The sequence below is a fragment of the Psammomys obesus genome, unplaced genomic scaffold, assembly GCF_907164565.1.
Source record: "Psammomys obesus unplaced genomic scaffold, mPsaObe1.curated_primary_1811, whole genome shotgun sequence".
NCBI classification, from domain to species: domain Eukaryota; kingdom Metazoa; phylum Chordata; class Mammalia; order Rodentia; family Muridae; genus Psammomys; species Psammomys obesus.
The window spans coordinates 3,411,057-3,431,638 of record NW_026596143.1 but is presented as its reverse complement, the minus strand read 5'-3'; the positions used below and the strand labels follow the sequence as shown (position 1 = coordinate 3,431,638).

General features: G+C 39.9%; 2 protein-coding genes across 5 annotated transcripts in view; one reads left to right on the top strand and one right to left on the bottom strand.

The window, feature by feature from the left end:
• The window catches only part of Gtf2e2 (general transcription factor IIE subunit 2), a 46,785-nt gene extending 33,508 nt beyond the window's left edge, over nucleotides 1-13,277 (top strand). For both annotated transcript variants that reach the window (XM_055593490.1, XM_055593489.1), the window contains exons 6-8: nucleotides 865-958; nucleotides 12,250-12,365; nucleotides 12,765-13,277. In XM_055593490.1, the coding sequence (XP_055449465.1) occupies nucleotides 865-958; nucleotides 12,250-12,365; nucleotides 12,765-12,881 (327 nt within the window). In that variant the 3' untranslated portion in view covers nucleotides 12,882-13,277. The remainder of the gene's footprint in view (nucleotides 1-864; nucleotides 959-12,249; nucleotides 12,366-12,764) is intronic.
• Nucleotides 13,278-18,473: 5,196 nt separating this feature from the next.
• Rbpms (RNA binding protein, mRNA processing factor) overlaps nucleotides 18,474-20,582 on the bottom strand; it is a 153,081-nt gene continuing 150,972 nt past the window's right edge. For 2 of the 3 annotated variants that reach the window (XM_055593361.1, XM_055593362.1), the window contains exon 8: nucleotides 19,959-20,074. In XM_055593361.1, coding sequence (XP_055449336.1) covers nucleotides 20,048-20,074 — 27 coding nt within the window. In that variant the 3' untranslated portion in view covers nucleotides 19,959-20,047. Of the gene's footprint in view, nucleotides 20,075-20,582 lie in introns of all 3 variants that reach the window. The other variant, XM_055593359.1, reaches the window with a different exon arrangement.

The window sequence follows — 20,582 nt, the reverse complement described above, 5'->3', positions numbered from 1 at the left end:
TCACACCCTTGGTGATCTGAGGACTTCATTGTACCACCCTGGAGGCCATGTCTTACAATGTGGGTCTTTAGGAGATATTCAAGATCCAACCTGTAGATTCACACAGTAATTGTTGTTAAACTTATGCGGTGAAGGTTTTACTTTAGAGATTGTTTTTTGAAGCTTTTAAGTTTTCCTAGTCATTTTTTCTTAGTTTTTGTTTTTTGATAAATTCTCCCCCATTTGTTACACAAGTGTCTTTTCTTTTTTAAAGATTCTATTTATTTATGTGTATGAGTGCTCTATTTGCATGTGTACCTGCATTCTAGAAGAGGGCACTAGAGGGTATAGATGTTATGAGCCACCATTTGGTTGCTGGAAATTGAACTCAGGACCTCTGGAAGAGCTTAAGAGCAAACAGTGCTCTTAACCACAGAGCCATCTCTCCAACTCCACATGTTTATTGTCTAATGCATTCTGGAGTATAATGTTTTTATGGCTTCCATAAAGTCCTTCTTTTCTCATTCTAGTAGCTGAGTCCTCAGGTACTGTTCTAAATTGAATGTCCTTTTTGTAGTATGAGTTTTATATATACACACACACACACACACACACACACACACACACAAACACACACACATACACACATATACATACATACATAACATTTTTTTTTTCTGTGTAGCCTTGGCTGTTTAGGATTTGCTTTGTAGGCCAGGCTGTCCTTAAACTCCTAGAAGTCTGCCTGCCTCTGCCTCCCTGAGTGCTGGGATTATAGGTATGTGCCACCATGCCTGGCCATGTGTCGTATATATTATGTATAGTGTATATTTTTGAATGAGTAATATGAAGTTAATTAAACATTTTTTTTTTTTTATCTTTAAGGCTTTAGGGGACCAGATACTATTTGTAAATCGTCCTGATAAAAAGAAAATACTATTCTTCAATGATAAAAGCTGTCAGTTTTCTGTGGATGAAGGTGAGCCATTTTGTGCAGATACTTCTTAAAGTTTGGAAGCATATTTCAGTTTTAAGGTAATAAGTCTTATCATGCTTATAGTTGTAATTTAATATTGTGTTGGTGTTTTTTATCATTACTGTCTCTTAGCACATAGCTAAAAAAAACCTATATTATTTCACATCTTAGAATGTGTTTGAAATTCTGACTTGAAAGATAAATTACAAATTAAGTCATTTGTACATGAAATTACAATGTAGCTGTTTGTGATTTTTTTTAAATATTTTTATGAGTGTTTTTGATGGCATGCATGTTTTTGCACCATTTGCATGCCTGATGCCTTACAGAGTCCGGAAGAGGGTGTTAGATCCCCTGCTGCTAGAGTTACAGATCATTGTGAGCCACCATGTGGGAGATGGGAATCAAACCCAGGACCTCTGGAAGACAGGCAGTGTTTATAACCACTGAGACATCTCTCTAGCCCTAGTTCCTGCCTTCATATGCTGATATCTCAGTTGCACCAAATAGAATTTATTTTTTTTTTTAACCATGTGGCTATTTTCTTAGTTTTAATTTTTTTAAAGTTTTATTATTGATTGGCTCTGGACATCATGGCTCATTTTTTAATTCTAGCACTTATGAGGTAGAGGCTGGTGGATCCAGTGACTTCAAAGCCAGCCTGATTTATATAGCTACTTGAAGTCACTCAGGGCTGCATGGGGAAGCATTGTCTCATAAACAGAACCAGACAGTTTCATTGTTTCTGGGACTATATTATGGTAGATTATTTCATACAGTGTAGATATTGTGGTAAGCACATTTCCCTCACCTGTACTTTGTCACCGTCTCTGGATTTTTTTATTAATGTCACAAGCTGATGAATGATGCAAAAATGTGTTGGTGACTGGTATTCTCTTGGGAATCTTCCAGTTAGCAAATTTTGTAAGAAAGAAATTCGTGTTTTCTTTTATGACAGTTGTATAGTTGTGTGCTATGCCATATTGGTTTGATCTTTAGAGTGTATGAGCTGTATTTTTGTGTCTGGGTATAGATTGAACCCAGGGCCTCAAATATGCTGGGCAAGCACTGCCACAGAGCTCTATCTCCACTCCTCTAACGATGTTCTTATCATCTCTCTGTTCCATCTTTTTCTCTTTGCCCAGCATGATTGTGTCACTTACTTTAGTTTATTCAACCTTTGCCTTGGCCTCTTTCACATATCCACATATTCTCAGCCGCAGTTTTTAGTGTGAAGCTTGCTCTGCAGATGGCAGCATAGGGCAGCATATCTGCTGTAGATGTTGGAGTTGAGGTGAGCGGTCGATTGAAAAGAGATTGGAATAGCCCGCAGAAAGGGGATAGCAAGAAACTAGAACTTCTTGATAGCAAGTTGTGGAGCCATTTCAGGAATTTTCTTTGTTTAGTGGTAGTATGACCACATAGTCTTAGAGTTTTCATGCTAAGTCATTAATATTTCCTGTGTATGTGCTTTTTCTAAGAATATTTCTGGTTAGCTTTGTTAGCCATTTTTTGTTTGTGGGCTTTTGCACTTTTATTTAATATTTCATCTAGTTTAGTTTGTCATTTTATATGTCCTTTGTTGGTCTAAAATCTCTTATTGTTTGGCTGACAGAAACAAATGAGAATTTTTATTCCTTCACCTCTCCAGATTGTAAAAGTGATTATACATGTGGTAAAATTTCATATGCCAAGGAGCAAATTTTTAAAGTAGCTTGATATTTGTTCAGCCATATGGGACCTAAAAACTGGACTCAGGTCATCAGGCTTGGTGGTAAGCTGAGCCATCTCACCAGCCTGTGAAGCTTACATTTTGAACAAGACCATACAAATCTAAAGATATTACAGATATTAAAACCAGACATAAACCAGCTTTTTGCCATGTTAGTTTGGGGGAGAAGGTGAGTGGAGTTCAGAGATGACCTCTGTGGAAAAAGATGAGGGTAGCTGAAACCTGAGCTATATGGAGCAGCCTTGCAAAGAGCCAGTGTCCCATTGCACAGACAGACCTGCTGGGTATCACAAGCCTAATGATGCTTGGGTAATCAGATTTAATGAACTCTTCCTATGACAGTCCGTCTGTAATGCTTTTACTCTTACGAATTTTATATATAACATATAAGCTTTTTCAAAATAATTTTTATTTTATTTTATGTGTATGGCTGTTTTGTCTGCACCACATGGATTCATGGTACCTGTGAAGACCAGAAGAAGCCTTTGGGTTTCCTAGCGCTGGAGGCTAAGATGTGAGCCGCCATGTGGATGCTGGGAATCAAACTTTAGTGCTTTCGAAGAGCAGTCAGTGCTCTTACCTACTGAGTTATCTCCAGATCCACTATAAACTTCTGATGTATAATTTCTGTGAAAGTCAGGAGAGTACCCTAAATGTAATATAAATGACTGTATTAAATTTTTCTTTGAATATTTTTTAGTAGTCAGGTGTAGTTATGCCTGAAACATAATATAGACTGTTTACCTTAAATATGGAATCACTATGACCCCAGATATGATATGGTATGATAACTATAGGTCACCAGTAGTTAGGTGTTTGATGCTTGGGCAGCATATGTCCTATAACTTGTGATTTCCTTAAGTGGTTCAGCATTGTTGGTGAAGGTCTAGAAAGTGAAAGCATACCTTTTCTGTGGTTTACAAAGGTAAGCCAATCTATACCCAATATACAGTGTTTGTGGAAAATAAAGCTTTAAAACAACACAAACTACTTGTGGACAGTATTGAATTACAAATTCAGTTTAGAGCCAGGTAGTGGGGCACACACCTTTAGTTCCAGCACTCAGGAGGTGGATGCAGATGCAGATGGATCTCTGAGTTCAAGGCTAGAGTAAGTTCCAGGACAGCCAACACTACATAGAAAAACCCTATCTCAAAAAAACAAAACAAAACAAGCGACAAAAACAACTAACACCCCCCTCAGTTTAATATAAACTTGTTTTTCTCAGTAATTAATATTGTCTAGGAAAGATGATAGTAGCAGAACAGAGTTTTCAATGTTGGCAGCATTGACTTTTGGGTCTGAAATTGTTGCTGCTGCGGAAGGTTGTCCTGTTCAGTGTAGGGACATTTATCAGCATCTCTCTCTTGTTGAACTGTCAGAGGCACAGCTTCTTCGAGGTTGGAAGCTGTAGCTGCCTCTACATTATCAAATATCCCTTGGGAGACAAAATTGATCTGATTGAAGAGTGGGTTAAAGGTTCAGTTCTTGTTTACAAAAGAAAGAAAAATGGATTGAGATAAGTTTATTATCTTTAAGAACCTTTTTCATGGTTTAATCATTTAGCACACTCAGTGTTATAATGGATAGAGTGAATAAAGTTTTGTCATTGACCTTATAGACAGAGTGACATGAGAACTTTTGCTAAGTTTGCTACTCGGTAGAGTAGGTATATTTCATGTATATGTTCAACTTAACAGTGAGTTTATCAGGATATGACCCCATTCATTTTAAGTCAGAGATATGTATAGTATAACATGTTGCATTATAAGTTTATAGTCATACAGTGGTCTAGAGACATTGGAGGGAAGAGTCATGGACAAGAGCCCTGAGGATAACATACCATTTTTTAGTTGACGTCAGTATAAATCACTGACGTAAAATTAATTTGAAAAACAGTTTATAATTTAAATATATATTTCCATGTAAGACCAATTGAAATCTACAGATTTTGGAACTAGGGTACAGTAGTAGAGTGTTTACCTGGATTATATGAGGCTTTGCGTTCAAACCCTAGCCCTGTATCCCTCACCATCAGTCAAGGCACATTTTTGATATTTGTCTTTGATACAGTGGCATCATTGGTGATGTTTGTTTTAGCCCAGTAGGTGTCAGTCTCAACTATAGAGATGAAGTGCTTTTGAATGGACAAGTTTCAAGCAAGCAAAAAAAAAAAAAAAAAAAAAAGAAAGAAAAAATCACCCTTTATTTTGTCTGTAATAGTTGGAGACTTCCTTACATAGTTTGTAGAGTTGTCAAATAGGACTAGACTGAAGATTAGCAGTTCCTTGGCCAGGGGCAGCCTTTCAGGAGCTACTTAGTAAAGGCCTTACCAAGATGGTTTCAAAGTACAGAGCCCAAGTAACTTACACCAGAAACACAAAGGGTGGAGATGCCGCAGCTGTGGGTGAAGATGCATGAGCAGGTTCAGTCAGCTGTACATTTGGAGAAATAAAACTTTATTAAATCCGAAAAATTTTTTGTCCCTAATAAAAGCACATGTCCTACAGTTTGTTTTGTAGTATTTTTCCTTTTTTTATTATTATTTAATTATTTTTATTAATTAGTTTATTCACTTTGTATCTCCCCTGTACTTCCCTCCTTCCTCCCCATAGTATTTTTCTTAATCAGAAAAGTAAATAAAGCATTTAGATCAAAGTTTGCATTTTATTTCATAAAGCCATTTATTTCCTTTAAAAAAAAAAAAAAACCAGGCTGTTACACTAATTTAGATGTAATGTGAATGTCAGTGGTCAAGAGAATGCAAGAGAATAGTCGAAGGGATTAAACCGTAGTTTATGCAAGATCCCTTCTCTCTGTAAACCTGGAATAATGCTATCTTTACCTCATGACTTTATGAAGATTAATGAATTTAATAAAAGGGAACCTGGCACCTAGTTAGTACACAGGAATTGCTAGCTGCTAGTAGTAGTATTGAAGATACAGTCTCTAAGATACAAGTTGTTTTAGTCCTACCTCTGTCTCCTGTTATCTTGACTGAATGTTTTGTAGTTTTGTGTTTGATTAGATAGGAAAGAAGTAGTTCAGTTTTAGTAGTGTGGGCTGCATCTGCAGTTGTTGGCAGCTACACTGTTTAGTATTTTGATATTCCTGATGAGAAATCCCTGTGTCTGTCTACTCATTGCTGGTAGCTTCTTTTTTTTTTTTTTTTTTTTTTTTTAATTGGAAGCTTAAACAGTTTCATCTTTATCATTAGAGTTTGAGGATCTTTCTAGTAGTTATTGCTGTTGGACTCTGTCATTCTTTTAAGTGATAATTTAGATTTATTTTTGCAGTGCTGTGGATGGAACCTGGGGCTTTTTGCATGCTGGACAGGTTGTCTACCACAAAATAACATCCCCAGGAAACTATTTTTTGATGCCTTGCATTGTGTTTCATACATGTACTTTAGCACAATTTTTATGTACCTCAGCAAACAGAAAGTTTTTATTTTGCCAAATGATGCTTGGTGTCGTGCATGCATATGGCCATTTTGTTTGTTTGAGACGGGATCTCTCTACATAGCCCTCTCTATCCTGGATCTCGAGAGTTTCTGCCTTGACTTCCTACACGGTTGGACTGTAACCTGTAACTTGTAAGCCAAATTCCTCTTTGAGTTGGTGCAGTCAGTGTTTTATCACAGTAACTGACAGCAAATCAGAACACCTTTACTTTAGAAATGCCTTCACAGACATAACCAGAGGTATGTCATGTAGGTGACTCCAACTCTAGTCAAGCCGACAGTGAAGATTGTCTGTCTGTCTGTCCATCCACTTACCTGAGATAAGGGTCTCACTCTGCTTCCCAGGGGGTCTGCCCCTGAGCTAAATCTAGTCCCAATATGACAGAGTATCCAACTTAATTTTTTTTAAAGTGACTTGACAGTCTTAAAGAAAATGAAGATTGAAGCTGGTATGGTGGTACATGCCTTTGGTCCCAGCACTTGAGAGGATCTCTAGAGTTTTGAGGTCACCTGATCTATAAAGGTCCAGGACAGCCAGGGCTACAGAGAGAAACTGTTTGGAAAAAGAAAACAAAACCGAAACCAACCCAACCAACCGACCAAACAAAAACATCCCCCCCCAACAAGTAACAAAAAAAAAAAGGAAGCAAAGGCTATCTTGTTTTCTAATTTGTAGTTTCTATTTTGCACCATTGTTGCAAAGTTCATTCTCAAATATGTTAAAAGACAGTTACATTTGGGGTCCTCTCAAACCCTATTGAGATTTTGCTTTGTGATCTAATGTTCATTTTAAATATTTGTGTAGCTATAAAATATCTATATAGTTACATAGATAACAAATCCTGCAACAGCATTAGGCTGAGGAAAGAGAAAGCCTCAATAAAAATGAAGCTTTTTCTTAACAATGCTGGGCATGCTTCATGCCTGTAATTTCAGCACATGGGAGGGGAGGCTGAGGCAGGAGTCTTGAAAGCTTAAGGCCAGGCTGAGTTATATTGCCAGACCTTGGTTAAAAGCACCAACTAGTTGGAGCTATAGCTCAGTGATAGAATCCTTCCATGATATACACAAGACCTGGTCATTAGCACTGCCTTCTCCTCCCCCTACCCCCCACCCCCAAAGAAGTGCATAAATGAGCACAAAGAAGTCAGGAATTTTTCTTTGAAAATAATGTAATAGAATGTCTTTTTAGAAAGGGGGAGTAGTTAAGTTTTGTTTTAATGCATGAAAACTTTCAGTGTATATCTTAGTTTGGGTTACTATTGCTATGATGAAACACCATGACCAAAGCAAGTTGGGGAAAAAGGGTTTATTTGGCTTACACTTATACTATGACTGAGCCATAAAAAGTCTTTAGCATGCAAGCTTTTTATTGTTGTTTGAGATGGTTTCTCTTTGTAACCCTGGCTGTCCTGGAACTCACTCTGTAGACCAGGCTGGCCTTGAACACACAGAGATAGATACAACTGCCTCTGCCTTCCAAGTACTGGGATTAAAGACCTGCACCACCACCCCTGGCAGCATACAAGCTTTTGCACACATCAAATAAAAAGGCAGAGTAAGTAGTTTGTTTTCGGAGAATTGAAATTTTACAGTGTCACCAATGGAAGCCTCTTGAATGAGATTAACCAATGAAAAATGATATTTTTATTATTTTTTCTTTTTTTAAATATAGATGTATGCATTTGGATTAATATCCCCAAAATATAGTATTTATTCTCAGTAAACAGTTTTCATATATTGGTAAACTAGAAGAAAGAAAATAAATGGTCTAATGGCAGAACTATTATTTTGCGAAGTATGCTTCCTATAACAACTGAAGTAATAATAAAGTAACAGTGGCAAAATTTAAAAGCTATTTTGTGTGTTTTATTGGAATATGAAGATGGTTTCATTGCTGAGGTGGAGGTTTGACCTGACATTACTTTCTTTCGTAGGTACTTGTAGTAAATGATATATATTCATCTTGATGTAGGTAGAATCATCACACTGTCTTAAAGTTTGGCTCTTAGGGGCTGAAGAGAGGACTCAGTGGTGAAGAGCACCTATTGCTCTTGCAGAGGACCAAGTTGAGTTCCCAGTACCCCCCAGCAGGTGCCTCCAAAATGCCTATGACTCCAGTTTCAGGGGATTAGATACCCTCTTCTGGATTCTGCAAGATAATCCATGCATGTATGCATGCAAATCCATGCAAATATGCACAAATCTATACATGCATGCACATAAATGCACATACACACATAAACTCATAATTAAAAAAAACCAAATCTTCAGAACCAAAACTGGCTGTTAGATTGTTGGGAATTTCTAGTTCCCCCTTAGAAAGTTAGACATATTCCTACCCTTATGCCAGTGCCAGGAATCTGAAAATTTAGGCCATTGTTAGTCTGTCAGGGAGCCGAGGTTACAGAACAGCCATCTGATTTATAGTGTAAGAACAGGTATTCCAAGAAAAGATGGTATATGAATACTTGCTTACCTGAGACAGACAGAATGGGCACCAATCAAAAGAATGCAGTTGAAAGTTTAAAAGTATTGCTAAAGACCTAATACAGATTAGTATGAAGAGATCGATCTCAGGGATCATGTGTGGATTCAGGCGTACAGATTACACCCCTTCAAGCCTTTCTCTGTAGACTCCATCAGATTCTTAATAGTGAAGGTTGAAGCTAGTATGGAAGTACTGGGAAAGTACCTTCCTTCATTGGATAGTCTTGGAGGAAAGGGACAGTAGCCAGTGGAGGAATCCGTGCCTGGATTATTATTTATTTTTAGACAGATATTTATTGTACATTTATAAATTTATTTATTTATTTACGTATTTTTAAATAGCCTAGGTTGGTCTTGATCTGAGAATCCTCTTGCCTTAGTCTCTCTAGTTCTTGGGATTATAGAACTGTACCATTGTTCTCAGAGCTTGCTTCCTTTTTTCTTTCCTATTAGACTTAAGCGTTGTATGGGAAGGAAGTCACAAGGAAACCTCCTCTTCATGAGGGAGGAACAAGAATGTATGCCGAGTTCCTAATGCTAGGGAAAAGAGTAGCACAGAGAAGACCATTCCAGAACATTGCCTAAAACTGAGGCATAATGAGAATGCCTGAGAAGTCCCAGCCCTCCCCTCATGGAGGACACCAACAGTGGAGCAGTGTAACAGTGGAGTTCCTTGAGAGTTCCCGAGCATGCAGGCAGACTATAGGAGAGATGGTGTAACAGGTAAACCCAAGACTGGAGTTCAGCAGCCACCGAAAAATACTTCTGGCAAACCAGTCCCTGTCATGAACACAAGGAGTGGCTTACGGAATTAGAAGCTAGTGGTTCATCATTGGTAACGATAGCAGAAGGGCTCGCTGAGCAAGCTCATTTCCTGACTCAGTGTCTGCAGGCTTGGCAGAGGAAAGGCGTTCCCATTTCCAGGCATACAGACTATTTACCTCTGATTTCAACTGTCCCACAGAGGATGTCCTGCTTTAAAAAAAAGGCATAAAAAGAGACTAAGGAAAAATAATATGAGACCAGGTCATTAATGGGACCAAATTCTTAAGACACAGATATTTAAACTACTAGATATAGAATTTAAAATAATGCTGAGCTGTGTAGTAGAAAAAGCCCGATCAGCTGTATGACGGAGTAGAATATTTCAACTAAGAAAAATCTTATGAAAAGTGTAGTAGCAGAGCTGAAGAGTGGCTTCAATAATAAACATGTCAATAAACATGGTATAAACAGGTGAAAATTTAAATCTGAAATGCAAACAAAAAATGTAAAAAAAAAACCAAAAAACCCCCCAGCATCCTAGAGTTGTAGGACAATATCAGATGGTCTTAATGTATAACTTAAGTCTGAAGGAGATGATGGAAGAAACATTTGAGACCAGTGGCCAAGAATTTTCCAGAATTAATGACACCAAACTAGGATGGATATAAATCATAAGAACATGAGATAAGTCATCCTTTTCCAAACAAATGAAAGACAGGAAAACACCAGACATGGTTTACTCAGAGTGCTGACCACTGAAGATGAAGACAATTAACATAATTATATATTAATTATTATATTTATAACATAATATGTAATAAGTAATATATCTAGTATTTATAATAATATAATATATATAAATTGTGGGGGGGGTATTTTGCCTGCATGTATATCTGTATGCACTTATGTGCCTGGTACCCACAGAGGCCAGAAAAGGGCCTAACCTGAATCTGGAGTGAAGAGATGGTTGTGAGTAAGCCACCGTGTGGGTGCGGAGGAAACCAGCCAGGCTTCTCTGCAAGAGCAGGTGGTGCTCTGAACTGCTGAGCAGTCTCCATATCCACTTTTACTCCCCAAGCCCAAGACATGTTATTAGGACTTTCTTTGTTCCGTTTTCTGCTTTTACATCTTTACTGAAAATCAACCGAGATATTTATTTTAACTGATGTTAAGATATTTTTTTCTGTACTCTATATTCTGTTTTGTAGTTTGACATTTTCTGTATTTTTTATGCTGCTTTGATTACTGTTGCTTTGTAATGTGGTTTGTGGTCTTGTTTGTTGCTTTCAACTCTGTTCCTTTTAGTTTAGGATTGCTGTCCTAGTCTTTGTTAAGTGTCATGGACTGAGTGAGTTATAAAGAGGCTTCTCTAGTGGCCTTCTTCCTGGTAGAGTTCTGGAGTGGTGTAGGGTATCACATGCTGAAGGTGAGGGAGCACTCCAAACAGTAGCCAGGCTGTATGAATTCTGACTCTTGAGATAATGCAGTAGTCTCATGTGTGTATTCACATGGGCATAGCCTTAGTTACTGTTTGTTTATTTGCTTGTTTTAGATTGAAAGAGTTTGAAAAAATTATTACTATTATTATTTTATGTGCATGAGTATTTGGCCTGCATTTATGTTTGTGCACCACATGTAAGCAGGGCAGTGGAGGCCAGAAGGGCATCAGAGCCTTGTAAGCTGCCATGTGGGAGGGTGCTAGGAATCAAATCATGGGTCCTCTTGATCTCTGAGCCCCCATGTAGCCTGCAAAGGAAATGAGTGACAGCCTACAGGAAGGTAAATGGAATGACAAGGGAGAAAGAGGTATGTTGGTTAGGGGTTGGCTGGTTAGTCAGGCCTGTAGCCTCAGAGGCTGTGGTAAACAAGAAGCCTAGTGAACTGATTCAACATTCAGGAAGGAGCTTTTTCCTCTCTCAGTTCCAAAAGTGCACACCATAAGACTTTGTCATCACTGGTTTTGTGTGTGTGTATGTGTGCTTGTGTGAAAGGCTGTCAGGGCTGTTATGAAGCTTGGTTATTAAAGCTGTCTTTAGGAGCAGCTTTATTATAGGGCAAAGGATTTTTGTTTTGTATATGTCCTGTATGGGAATGAGATATGTAGGCTAGCCACCTGTCTTTTTTTATTTCATATAGGAAGTGTTAACCTACCCTTTTTTTTTTCCTTTTTGTTACTCATGAGTGTCTTGGTTAGCAGATTTCAAAGTGTTTTCTACAAATAAGTTGTTTACACCTAATAGGAGGTTTTGGGACCCATCCCCTTGAGTGTTTCTATCAGTGGAGAGGCAGAGTACATTGAGCTCGGGGTCTTGAGCCAGTAATTGAAGTATTTGCACACAGAGGAAGGAAGTGATTTGCAGAATAAAGGAGTGTTAACTGCCTCATTTCCCCTGGAAGATGGGAGAAGCTTCAGCCATAGCACCCTTCTCTAACTAATGAAAAATAGAGCACTCTGGCAGCTCTGTCCTGCTGCCTTCCAGGTCACAGGCCTGGCTGGTGCTGCATCCAGTACTTGAATGCTCTTGCTGTTTTTATTTTCCTCTTTCTGTCTCCGTCTTTTTTCTCTGTCTCTTTCATTCTTTCTTTTTTGAGACGATATCTCACTATATACTCTCGTCTGCCTGGAACTTGCTATGTTAAGGCCAGCTGGCCTTGAACTCACAAAGGTCAGCCTGTTCTGCCTCCCAAGTGCTCAGGTTTAAGGTATTTGTTTTTTTAGTGAAATCTCAGATGTGCTAATTTAGGCTCAGAGGAGATAATGTTCAAGGTGAACTCTGATCACCAAGATGCTATGGTAGAATAACTACTGTCCATGGTAAAATAACTACTGTCTTGTCTGTATAGAATTCCAGAAACTGTGGAGGAGTGTCACTGTGGATTCAATGGATGAAGAGAAAATTGAAGAGTATCTGAAGCGACAGGGTATTTCTTCTATGCAGGAATCTGGACCAAAGAAAGTGGTATGTAATCTTGAGAAGAGCAGTGTAGTCCCTTCTCGGAACTGTTAGCTGCTTTTTGTCCTGCTTTCTGTCAAGTGTAGTAGCAATGGCCTCTTATGGAGACAAAGCACAGAAAGTTACTGCCTCTCTATTGAGTTACATAGTTGTGTTAAGCTTTGTGCCTGCCTATTTATTTCCAATGGAGGTTTATGCCCTGTGGTATCAGAAGGTACCAGGTCTAGTTGGAGGCTGGGTATGTGCTGTGAATGGGCTTTGTGAGCCCAACCTCCAAGCAGGAACAAAGAAAAGGCTCAAAACCCTTCGTTTTTGCTGCTGGTCTCTGGGCCTAGTTGAGTAAATCCGAAGCATCTGTCACCTGGGGTCACTATTGTATTTACCTGTTTTTATCTTGTCCTGCAGGCCTCTATTCAGAGAAGGAAAAAGCCTGCTTCACAGAAAAAGCGGCGGTTTAAGACTCACAATGAACACTTGGCTGGAGTGCTGAAGGATTACTCGGACATTACCCCTGGGAAATAGGGAATATTTTTATCATTAAACAAAGTTGCAGACACACAGTCAAGATCTTCCTTGATGCTTGGAATCTGAAGACTTACTGCCTTCCCGTCTGCTCCTCGGACTGAGGAGAGGAGCAGTTCAGTTTACAGAACAGGAGCGATTACCAAACTCATTGTTTTCATCCAACAGGCTAGTGGGGATGGGTGTTCCTGTTTAAGTTTCTGGGTTTATTTTATTTTTCTAGAAAGACACTTAGCATGGCACTCAGGTGTCTTTGCTATTTATCTTGATTTCTAAATGGTTCTTGATTCCATGTTTTCTCTATTGCTTTAGAACAAGTTGGCGAATAGTGCTGAATACAGTGTTTATTCCAAGAGAAAATATTTATAATAAAATTGTTTGTAGGAGGATCTTTAAGAAGTTAGGAAATTCAGTTTGTCTCTTTTAATTCTTGAAAATGGAAGGGAGGTGCTGCAGTTCCAGACTTGCCAGGGTGGGTGTTTGGGATGTGACAAAGATTGGAGTCACTTCTGGTGGCACTTATGTGGACTTATTTTTGGACACAGGGGTATGCCCCTGGTTAATAAGCTAAGCAATAAAATTACACTAAATGTATTTGTTAATGCTTCCTTTTAAAAAGCTAAATTGGCATTTAGCAGGTTGGATTCATGATTTGCTCCCATGTTGAACAAGGTTCTTGCCAAACTGAGCATCAGCTTTACCGTATCCCAGCTCTCAGGTGGCTTGTCCTGGCTGTTTCTGGTGGAGGGACCCTCTGTCACCTGTTACAGTCCAGTTCAGTGAGGGCCATTACCAAGTATGGTGAATTTTTAGGGTTTTCACTATACTTGTAAAGAACGTATTGTCTTACCTGCACTTTCTTCTGACGTGCCACGCTCCTTTGAGCTGATCATAGGTCTCCTCTCACACACTGAATGGTATTGGAATATAAATCAGGTTTGGCATTCTCAAAAAAGGCATGAGAGTGACCTGAAGCATTGGGCTTCTGATGAATACTTCATATCCATTTAATGACATCTGTTTACCTTACTCTTACCTCTTGAGCTCTAAAGTATGGTTAAGGGTATACCTTTGATTAATAAGCTAAGAAATAAAGTTACACAGAATGTAATTGTTAATGCTTTTAGAAGGCATTTAGTAGCTGCACTGTGGCTATCACATCACTTAGAGCATGAGAAATTTACTGTCTTGCTTGTCTGAAGATTTTTGCTTACGGCATCAAGTTGGCTTTCCCCATAAATCTAGAATTCACTTATCTCCCGGCAGGTGCCTCCATTTGCAAACTATGTTCTCCATGGTTATGGGCAAGGTCTGGAAGTACAAGTCTGTCTGTCTCATGCACTTCATCCAGCTTTGTAAGGAGGCAACCCTGAGGCCTCTTGGACAGGTAGGTGCTCAGATAATGCTTTATCGCCAGGTCTGTGTCCTAGTGATTTCCAGCTAAGTCTGCCCTAGTTAGTTTTCTTAGGGACTGATGTGATAATTTATTTTAATTTTTTACACAGAAATGAAGAAACTAAAGTCTCATTGGTTGCCAAACTTGTAACTTGACTAATTTTGTTTTATTCACTTGCATTGTCTTACAAGCATTGTTTCCCTTGGCCTATAGCCTACATGAGTAGTCTCTGCTGAAGTGCGGGGACTGCATCACTGGGTGATGTATGGGGAGTAGATAGTCTCTGTGGGAAACTTGAGAGCCTGGTGGAGTTCAGTGGCTGTAATAAAGAAAGGATTCTGACAGCAGTTCTTCTGGGTGACTAAAGACATTCCTTCAGAAATTCCAAGTTGAAGTCTTGGTCTCACCTCGGCCTGTTTCTGCCAGAACTGCTGCCACTTAGAAACAAGTGGGAATGGGCACGGTTGGGAGAGTTAAAAGGCTGAGACAGTCGTCAGTGCATCTGATCTATAATTCATCACAATCACAGGAGGCTTTTAGGACTAGCTAAGAGAAACACAGTTCAACTTAGATAAAGTATTAAAAAGTGAACATTTGGCTGCTGCTGTCACAGCCTGTAAATGTGGTCAGATGATGGGTGGACCCAGGGGATGAAGAAACACTCAATACTGTTGATGTGAGTAGGGGGAGGCAATGCAGGAACTTCAGTCCCTGTACTTCTGGGGAGCCTGTGGATGTACAGCACTGCATTTCTCTTCTGAGCCTTTGTTTGAAATCACTAGAGCAGAAGCATGTTCTGAAGGTAGGCACTTATGTGGGACAATACAGTTGGATTTATGAATTTCCCAGTTGTTGTAATGGCAGTTATCTAAGGCAGAGAAGATGAAACTTAGTGTCCTTTTTTGTTTCTAGTTACTGTTTTTACTTTGAAATCAATCATTTCTGGTTAGATTGTTGTTGTTGTTTTTTTTTAATCAAGTTTTGATGACGGTTGTTAGTTGAGCCTAGTGTGTGCCAGGGGACCAGTGATGACCTTTTGTCTATTTGCTGTCTTTGGAGCTGCATGTAGGACAGTTCCTTGTTTCCCAGTGGGTCTGGCCCGAGAGATTAGTAGGTGTTCACGAAAAAGGGAGGATCTGTGGGAACCTGGAAACCCCCTCAGACTAATTTGGAACAGCTGACTCTGGCCTGTCTTGTGAGTCTAGAGAGCACATGCTTTGGAAAGACAGACTAGGACCTGACACTCTATCACTGCCCCTCTCCTTGTTCTAGATGAAAAGCACATTGTTCTTCAGAAAGCCATTGTGTATGGCTGGCCCTTGACACCTTAAACATATCTTATCTTGGAAGCTGGGTGTGATATGGCATGGCCAATACTTGCATGGGAGAAATACCTCCCTCTTTAGCAGATTGACAGAGGGCCCTCTGGAAGTACGGGCTGCAGTATGGCCCAGCCCTACTGGCTTGTAATTGATTAGCACACTCCTATGACTTCATGCTTTCAAGACTGGTGAAAGGCCAATGACTTTTCACCTGACCAGAACACTACATGCACACGGCTCTGGGTTCAATCCCTAGGACAAAACAAACAGCCTGAATTCAGTAAGTCCAGGTCTAAAAATGTCAAAAACAGGTTTACTTTTGCACTTGACTGTTGTGAGACACTGAACGTGTTTTCTAAGTACTTGTAGGAGTAAAATCTCCTTTGCCCAGGTAAATATTTCAGTTTGAACATTGCTTCAAGTTGCATTTAGGCCTGTTTTTGTTCAAAAGAAAACAACTTAGGTGAAGTTTAGGCATTTGACCAGTCAAGTTTCTCACTGGGGCTAGGTATGGGAATGGGCCTGACTTTGTAGTGCCTTGATCCTGAGTTTTCTACCTCTTGCCTCGGCTCCATGAATGCTGGGAATCATAGGCTTGTGCCCTTCTAATCTGCATCACGTTTCTTGTTTCTAAGTGAGGAGGGCATAGAACAGTAGAAACAAAGGCTTCTGGGGGAGGTTTTTGTTTTGTTTTTTAAATTGAAAGGCTTGCTTCACTGGTGTTTTTTTTTTTTTTTTAAGTTAATTCATTTTTATAAGTACTTTCTAATTTTATGTGTATTGGTGTTTTGCCTGCATGTATGTCTGTGTGAAGGTGTCATCAGATCTTAGTGTTACAGACAGTTCTAAGCTATGAGACTCCCCTCCTCCCCCAGTAAAGTAGAAAATTAGTCTGGCTTATCTCCTGAGGTCCATCAGTAAAAGAGAACTTGTTGGTATCACTAGGCTACAAAGGAGGAAAGTATGAAACAGTTCTTGCATGATGGCTTCTTTTGAAACTTTTGGATCTAGCCAGAGCAGGGCAGTTGACCAAGGGTTAGTATTGGTAATGTTAATCCTGTCTGTGTGTTCTTCAGGGGTGACAGATAGGAACTTTAATCAAACTGAGAACTGCATGTAGTTTTAAGTCATTAAAAGTTTTAAGCGTTTTTGAAGGACTAGTATTTCAGAGAACATGTCACTAGTTGCTGACATTCTCTACTCTTCCAAGAAAGTTGTAAATTGTTTTGTCATATAGAATATACCCTGGTTTAAAAGTTAAAGAGGTGGCGGTGGTATGGTGGTGCAGAGGTAGGTGGATCGTGGTGAGTTTGAGGCCAGCCTGGTCTACAAAGCGAGTCTAGGACAGTCAAGGCTACACAGAAAAACCCTGTCTCAAACTCCTCCTCAACAAAAAAAGTTAAAAGAGGAAGAGAACATCCATTGTGCTTTTAAACCAGGGAAGAGGGACTATTTTCACTTAGTGGTTGGCTGCCTCAGTGGTCAGGAGTGCAGGAGTATTTAATGTCTGTATTTCTAGCATTGAGCCTGTCTTGCCCAAGCTCTCAGAAGTCACCTGGGTTCTGTTGTCTTGTCATAGACACAAGAAATCTCAATTATTGAGATGCAGAATTCAGATTGTTGGCTGTGCTTTCTCAGGTAATGCTTGCAGTCCTCCTGGTTTATCCTTCTGGTGCTGGGATTATGAACCTTCACCTCCATGTCTGGCTAACTAAGGATGTTCGTTGTACCACATAACTAAGGATGCTATGTTGGAATGGGGCAGTACTAGTTACAGAGTTCATATGATGTGGGCAGACATACAAACACAGGTCCAGTGTCTTACGTGCTCTTGTGATTAACTACGAGTATTCTCATTTGGAAACTTAAGATTCTCAATGCTCACCTTAAGTTGTAATTTAGTTCAGGGTGATATTTAATTCTAGTTGCTAGTTTTATAGTTAGTCCTATATTCCTGGGAGAGTCCATTTGGCTCACTTACCATTCTTTTTAAGCCTATGTAAGTGAGACCTTTTTATAAGGGATCAAGAGTAAGCAAATAAACCAACGTGTCCTTTCCTAAACCAAAGTTACTGGTTCCCAGAGGCCCTATATTCATTTCTGCTAGTAGTGAGTGACAGACATTTCTAGAGAAAGGTACTGCCTTGGGTGTTAACTGCTTGGTCAGGGGTCACATATCGGGCTTGTACTGGATCGGGACACCCCATGCACATAACTACTCTCAGCACATCCCAAGGCCTCTTGTGGAAAATGCATACATAAGTGACTGGTTAAGATGGCAGTAGCTTGAGGTAGTGATGTTCATTAGTGAAGCTGTGTGGTAGCCTCTGGTGCCGTAGAGCTGTGTGGAACCTCACAAGTAGGCTGAAGGCAAAGCTACATGATCAGTTTGTTCCATAGAGCAAACTTGTGTAGCCAAGGACCTCAAGTCGCTTCTGGGAGTCATTAGATGTGGGTGCTGGGAACCTAACTCCAGTCCTCTGCAAGAACAGGAAGCTCTCCTAACTTCTGAGCCATCTATTCCCAACAGCATCTGGCAGCCTCCCCCGCCCACCCAAGACAGGATCTCATTGTTTGGCTTTGGCTGTCCTAGAACTCATGATGTGGACTAGGCTGGACTCAGTCTCAAAGGATCTGTCTGCCTCTTGGGGTTTAAGGTGCATGCCATTATGCCTGACAAATCTTAATAATTTTGAGCTCAGACTTTGTAGGTGAGGGTGGTTGGTACCCACTGAACCGAGTAAAAGGAAGCCCAGGTGTGTGGATCCCTTGGTGACACCTGGCTCTCACACTCTGTGTGATAGGTCTCACTCAGTCTGCCTCAGCCTGGAAATGGAAATCTCTGCATTGTGAGTAAGTTGTCAGACAATCATGTAATAGCTGGGATAAACTTTATTGTTTTTTTTTTAAAAACAACAATAGAAAAGTACCTTTACACAATTTATAAAAGCATAATCGATGGTGAAGTAGCTCTCTTTAAAGCAAATAGAGGAGTCTCACAGCCAATGGTTCTGAGGGCATGAGCAGTTCCTGAGCACCAACGTGGATGTCTATGTCCTCAGGGGCTGCCTGCCCCCTTTACTCTAGTTCATAGTGAAAAGGCCTTTACTGCAGGCCTTGGCGCTTCTCTTTTTAATAACCTTTAAAAACTTGACATTTTTATTTCTAAAGAAAAATAATGAACCCCCCAACCATTGATATAATCATTAAAACATGACTTTTTCAAAACAACACAAGCAGATCAATAACAAAGATACAAAGATTGTGATTATGTCTAGCTGTATCAGCAGCTGGGAATTCTGAGGTCAATATAGTCTTACACATGGCTCTTGTCTGAGGAGCGGGAGAACCTGTGCTGTCACAGCCTCTGAAAATGTGTTGGCATACAACACAAGACTGACTCTGGGATTTGAAGTCTTGAAGCAAAGGTAACAGCTTTCATTGCAAATTGGCCACGGTTACTTGTCCCGCCCTGTGCAATGCTAGGTAGTCTCAAGATGCACACACAGTGATCCAGAGAATGTGATGGACGGTGTATCTGACACAGCTGCCAGACTATAGCACAGCAGCTCAGGTAGGCCAGTGCTTTGCTGAATCACTTGAGAGAGATGTGATGCCCATAGCAGCCTGGGTTGGGCAAAGCCTGCTCCTACTGTGGCCATGTTTGCCTCCAAACCATGGTCCCTCCACTTAGTGAGGTGGACCTTACTGTTCCACTGGGGAAGTGGGAACAATTTATGGAAGCTGAGTGGTATATTAGGTCACACGCTCTGAAGGTGCTCATAAATGGTAAGAATAAATATAAGTATAAAATGGCAATACGCTACTTGGCACAGTTAGAATAGTTGCAGCCAGAGCTGCCATGAATTTCAGATGGTGCACCATGCTCAGGAGGCATTACCTAAGTAGTCTTTTCCCAGTTGTGAATATACTATGATAGCAGATGCTCTTGGGGGCACTGATTGTCTTGCAGGGAGATCCCTGGGAGGCAGGATTACGGAGCTAATACTGCAGAAGCTCATGTCTACACCATGTTACGAATATGCCAGGCAGATGGAGTCCACACACTCACAACACAACCGTGGAAACTTTGATGCTATTTAGAGACATGCCTCAAACATGCAGCTTATTTCGTAAGAAAAACAAGATAAACACCATTAAAAGCATTCAAAAACCAAGCGCAGAAGTCATTATCTAACCTAGTATAAGTTTCCATCCTTCCACACTTAAAATGTCTGTTATAAAAATACTAACTGTCTTGCATTTTACTGATGCCTTTGTTCTATATGTCTCCAAACTGTACAGAAATGTCAGACCATGCATTCACAAATAACACATATTTCTTAAAATTATACAGTGTAAAAGAGTAAAACACATTTTATTATATATATTTTTTTCTTTGAGGAAAACAGATGTGTGATAGAGGCTGTGGCGAAGTCTTGAAGGGATCAAAACTGGGCAAGGTGTTTTCGAGCCTGAAACAGAAAGAAAATGTGTTGGGAGAACAACGTTGACAATCTAATACGGCACCAAGGGCTCCTATGAGACTGGTAGTCTCAGTAAACTCGTGGGTAGTGGAAGAAGACTTCAAGCTAAGTGTAATCAGCACTGGAGGCTAAGGTAGGAGCAGCAGCTGGGGTTACAGATCAGCCAGGGCTAGAGAGGGACCCTGGCTGAAGAAGATACAGAAAGGGGTCCAGCTAGAGGGCTCAGTGGGTAAGCATATTAACTGTCAATGACCAGAGTTCAATCCTGGGGACTCAAATGGTAAAATGAGAACAGAATCTTGCAAGTTGTCCCCTCACCTATCGTACCTCCACACACACTAAAAAATGTAAAACAAAAGTCCCTCTTTGCTCTGAAGTATCAACAAATTTTTGTGGCAGATTCTGAACCTGGTCCTGGAATTGTTTTTGATATCTATCTATCTATCTATCTATCTATCTATCTATCTATCTATCTATCTATCTATCTATCTATCTA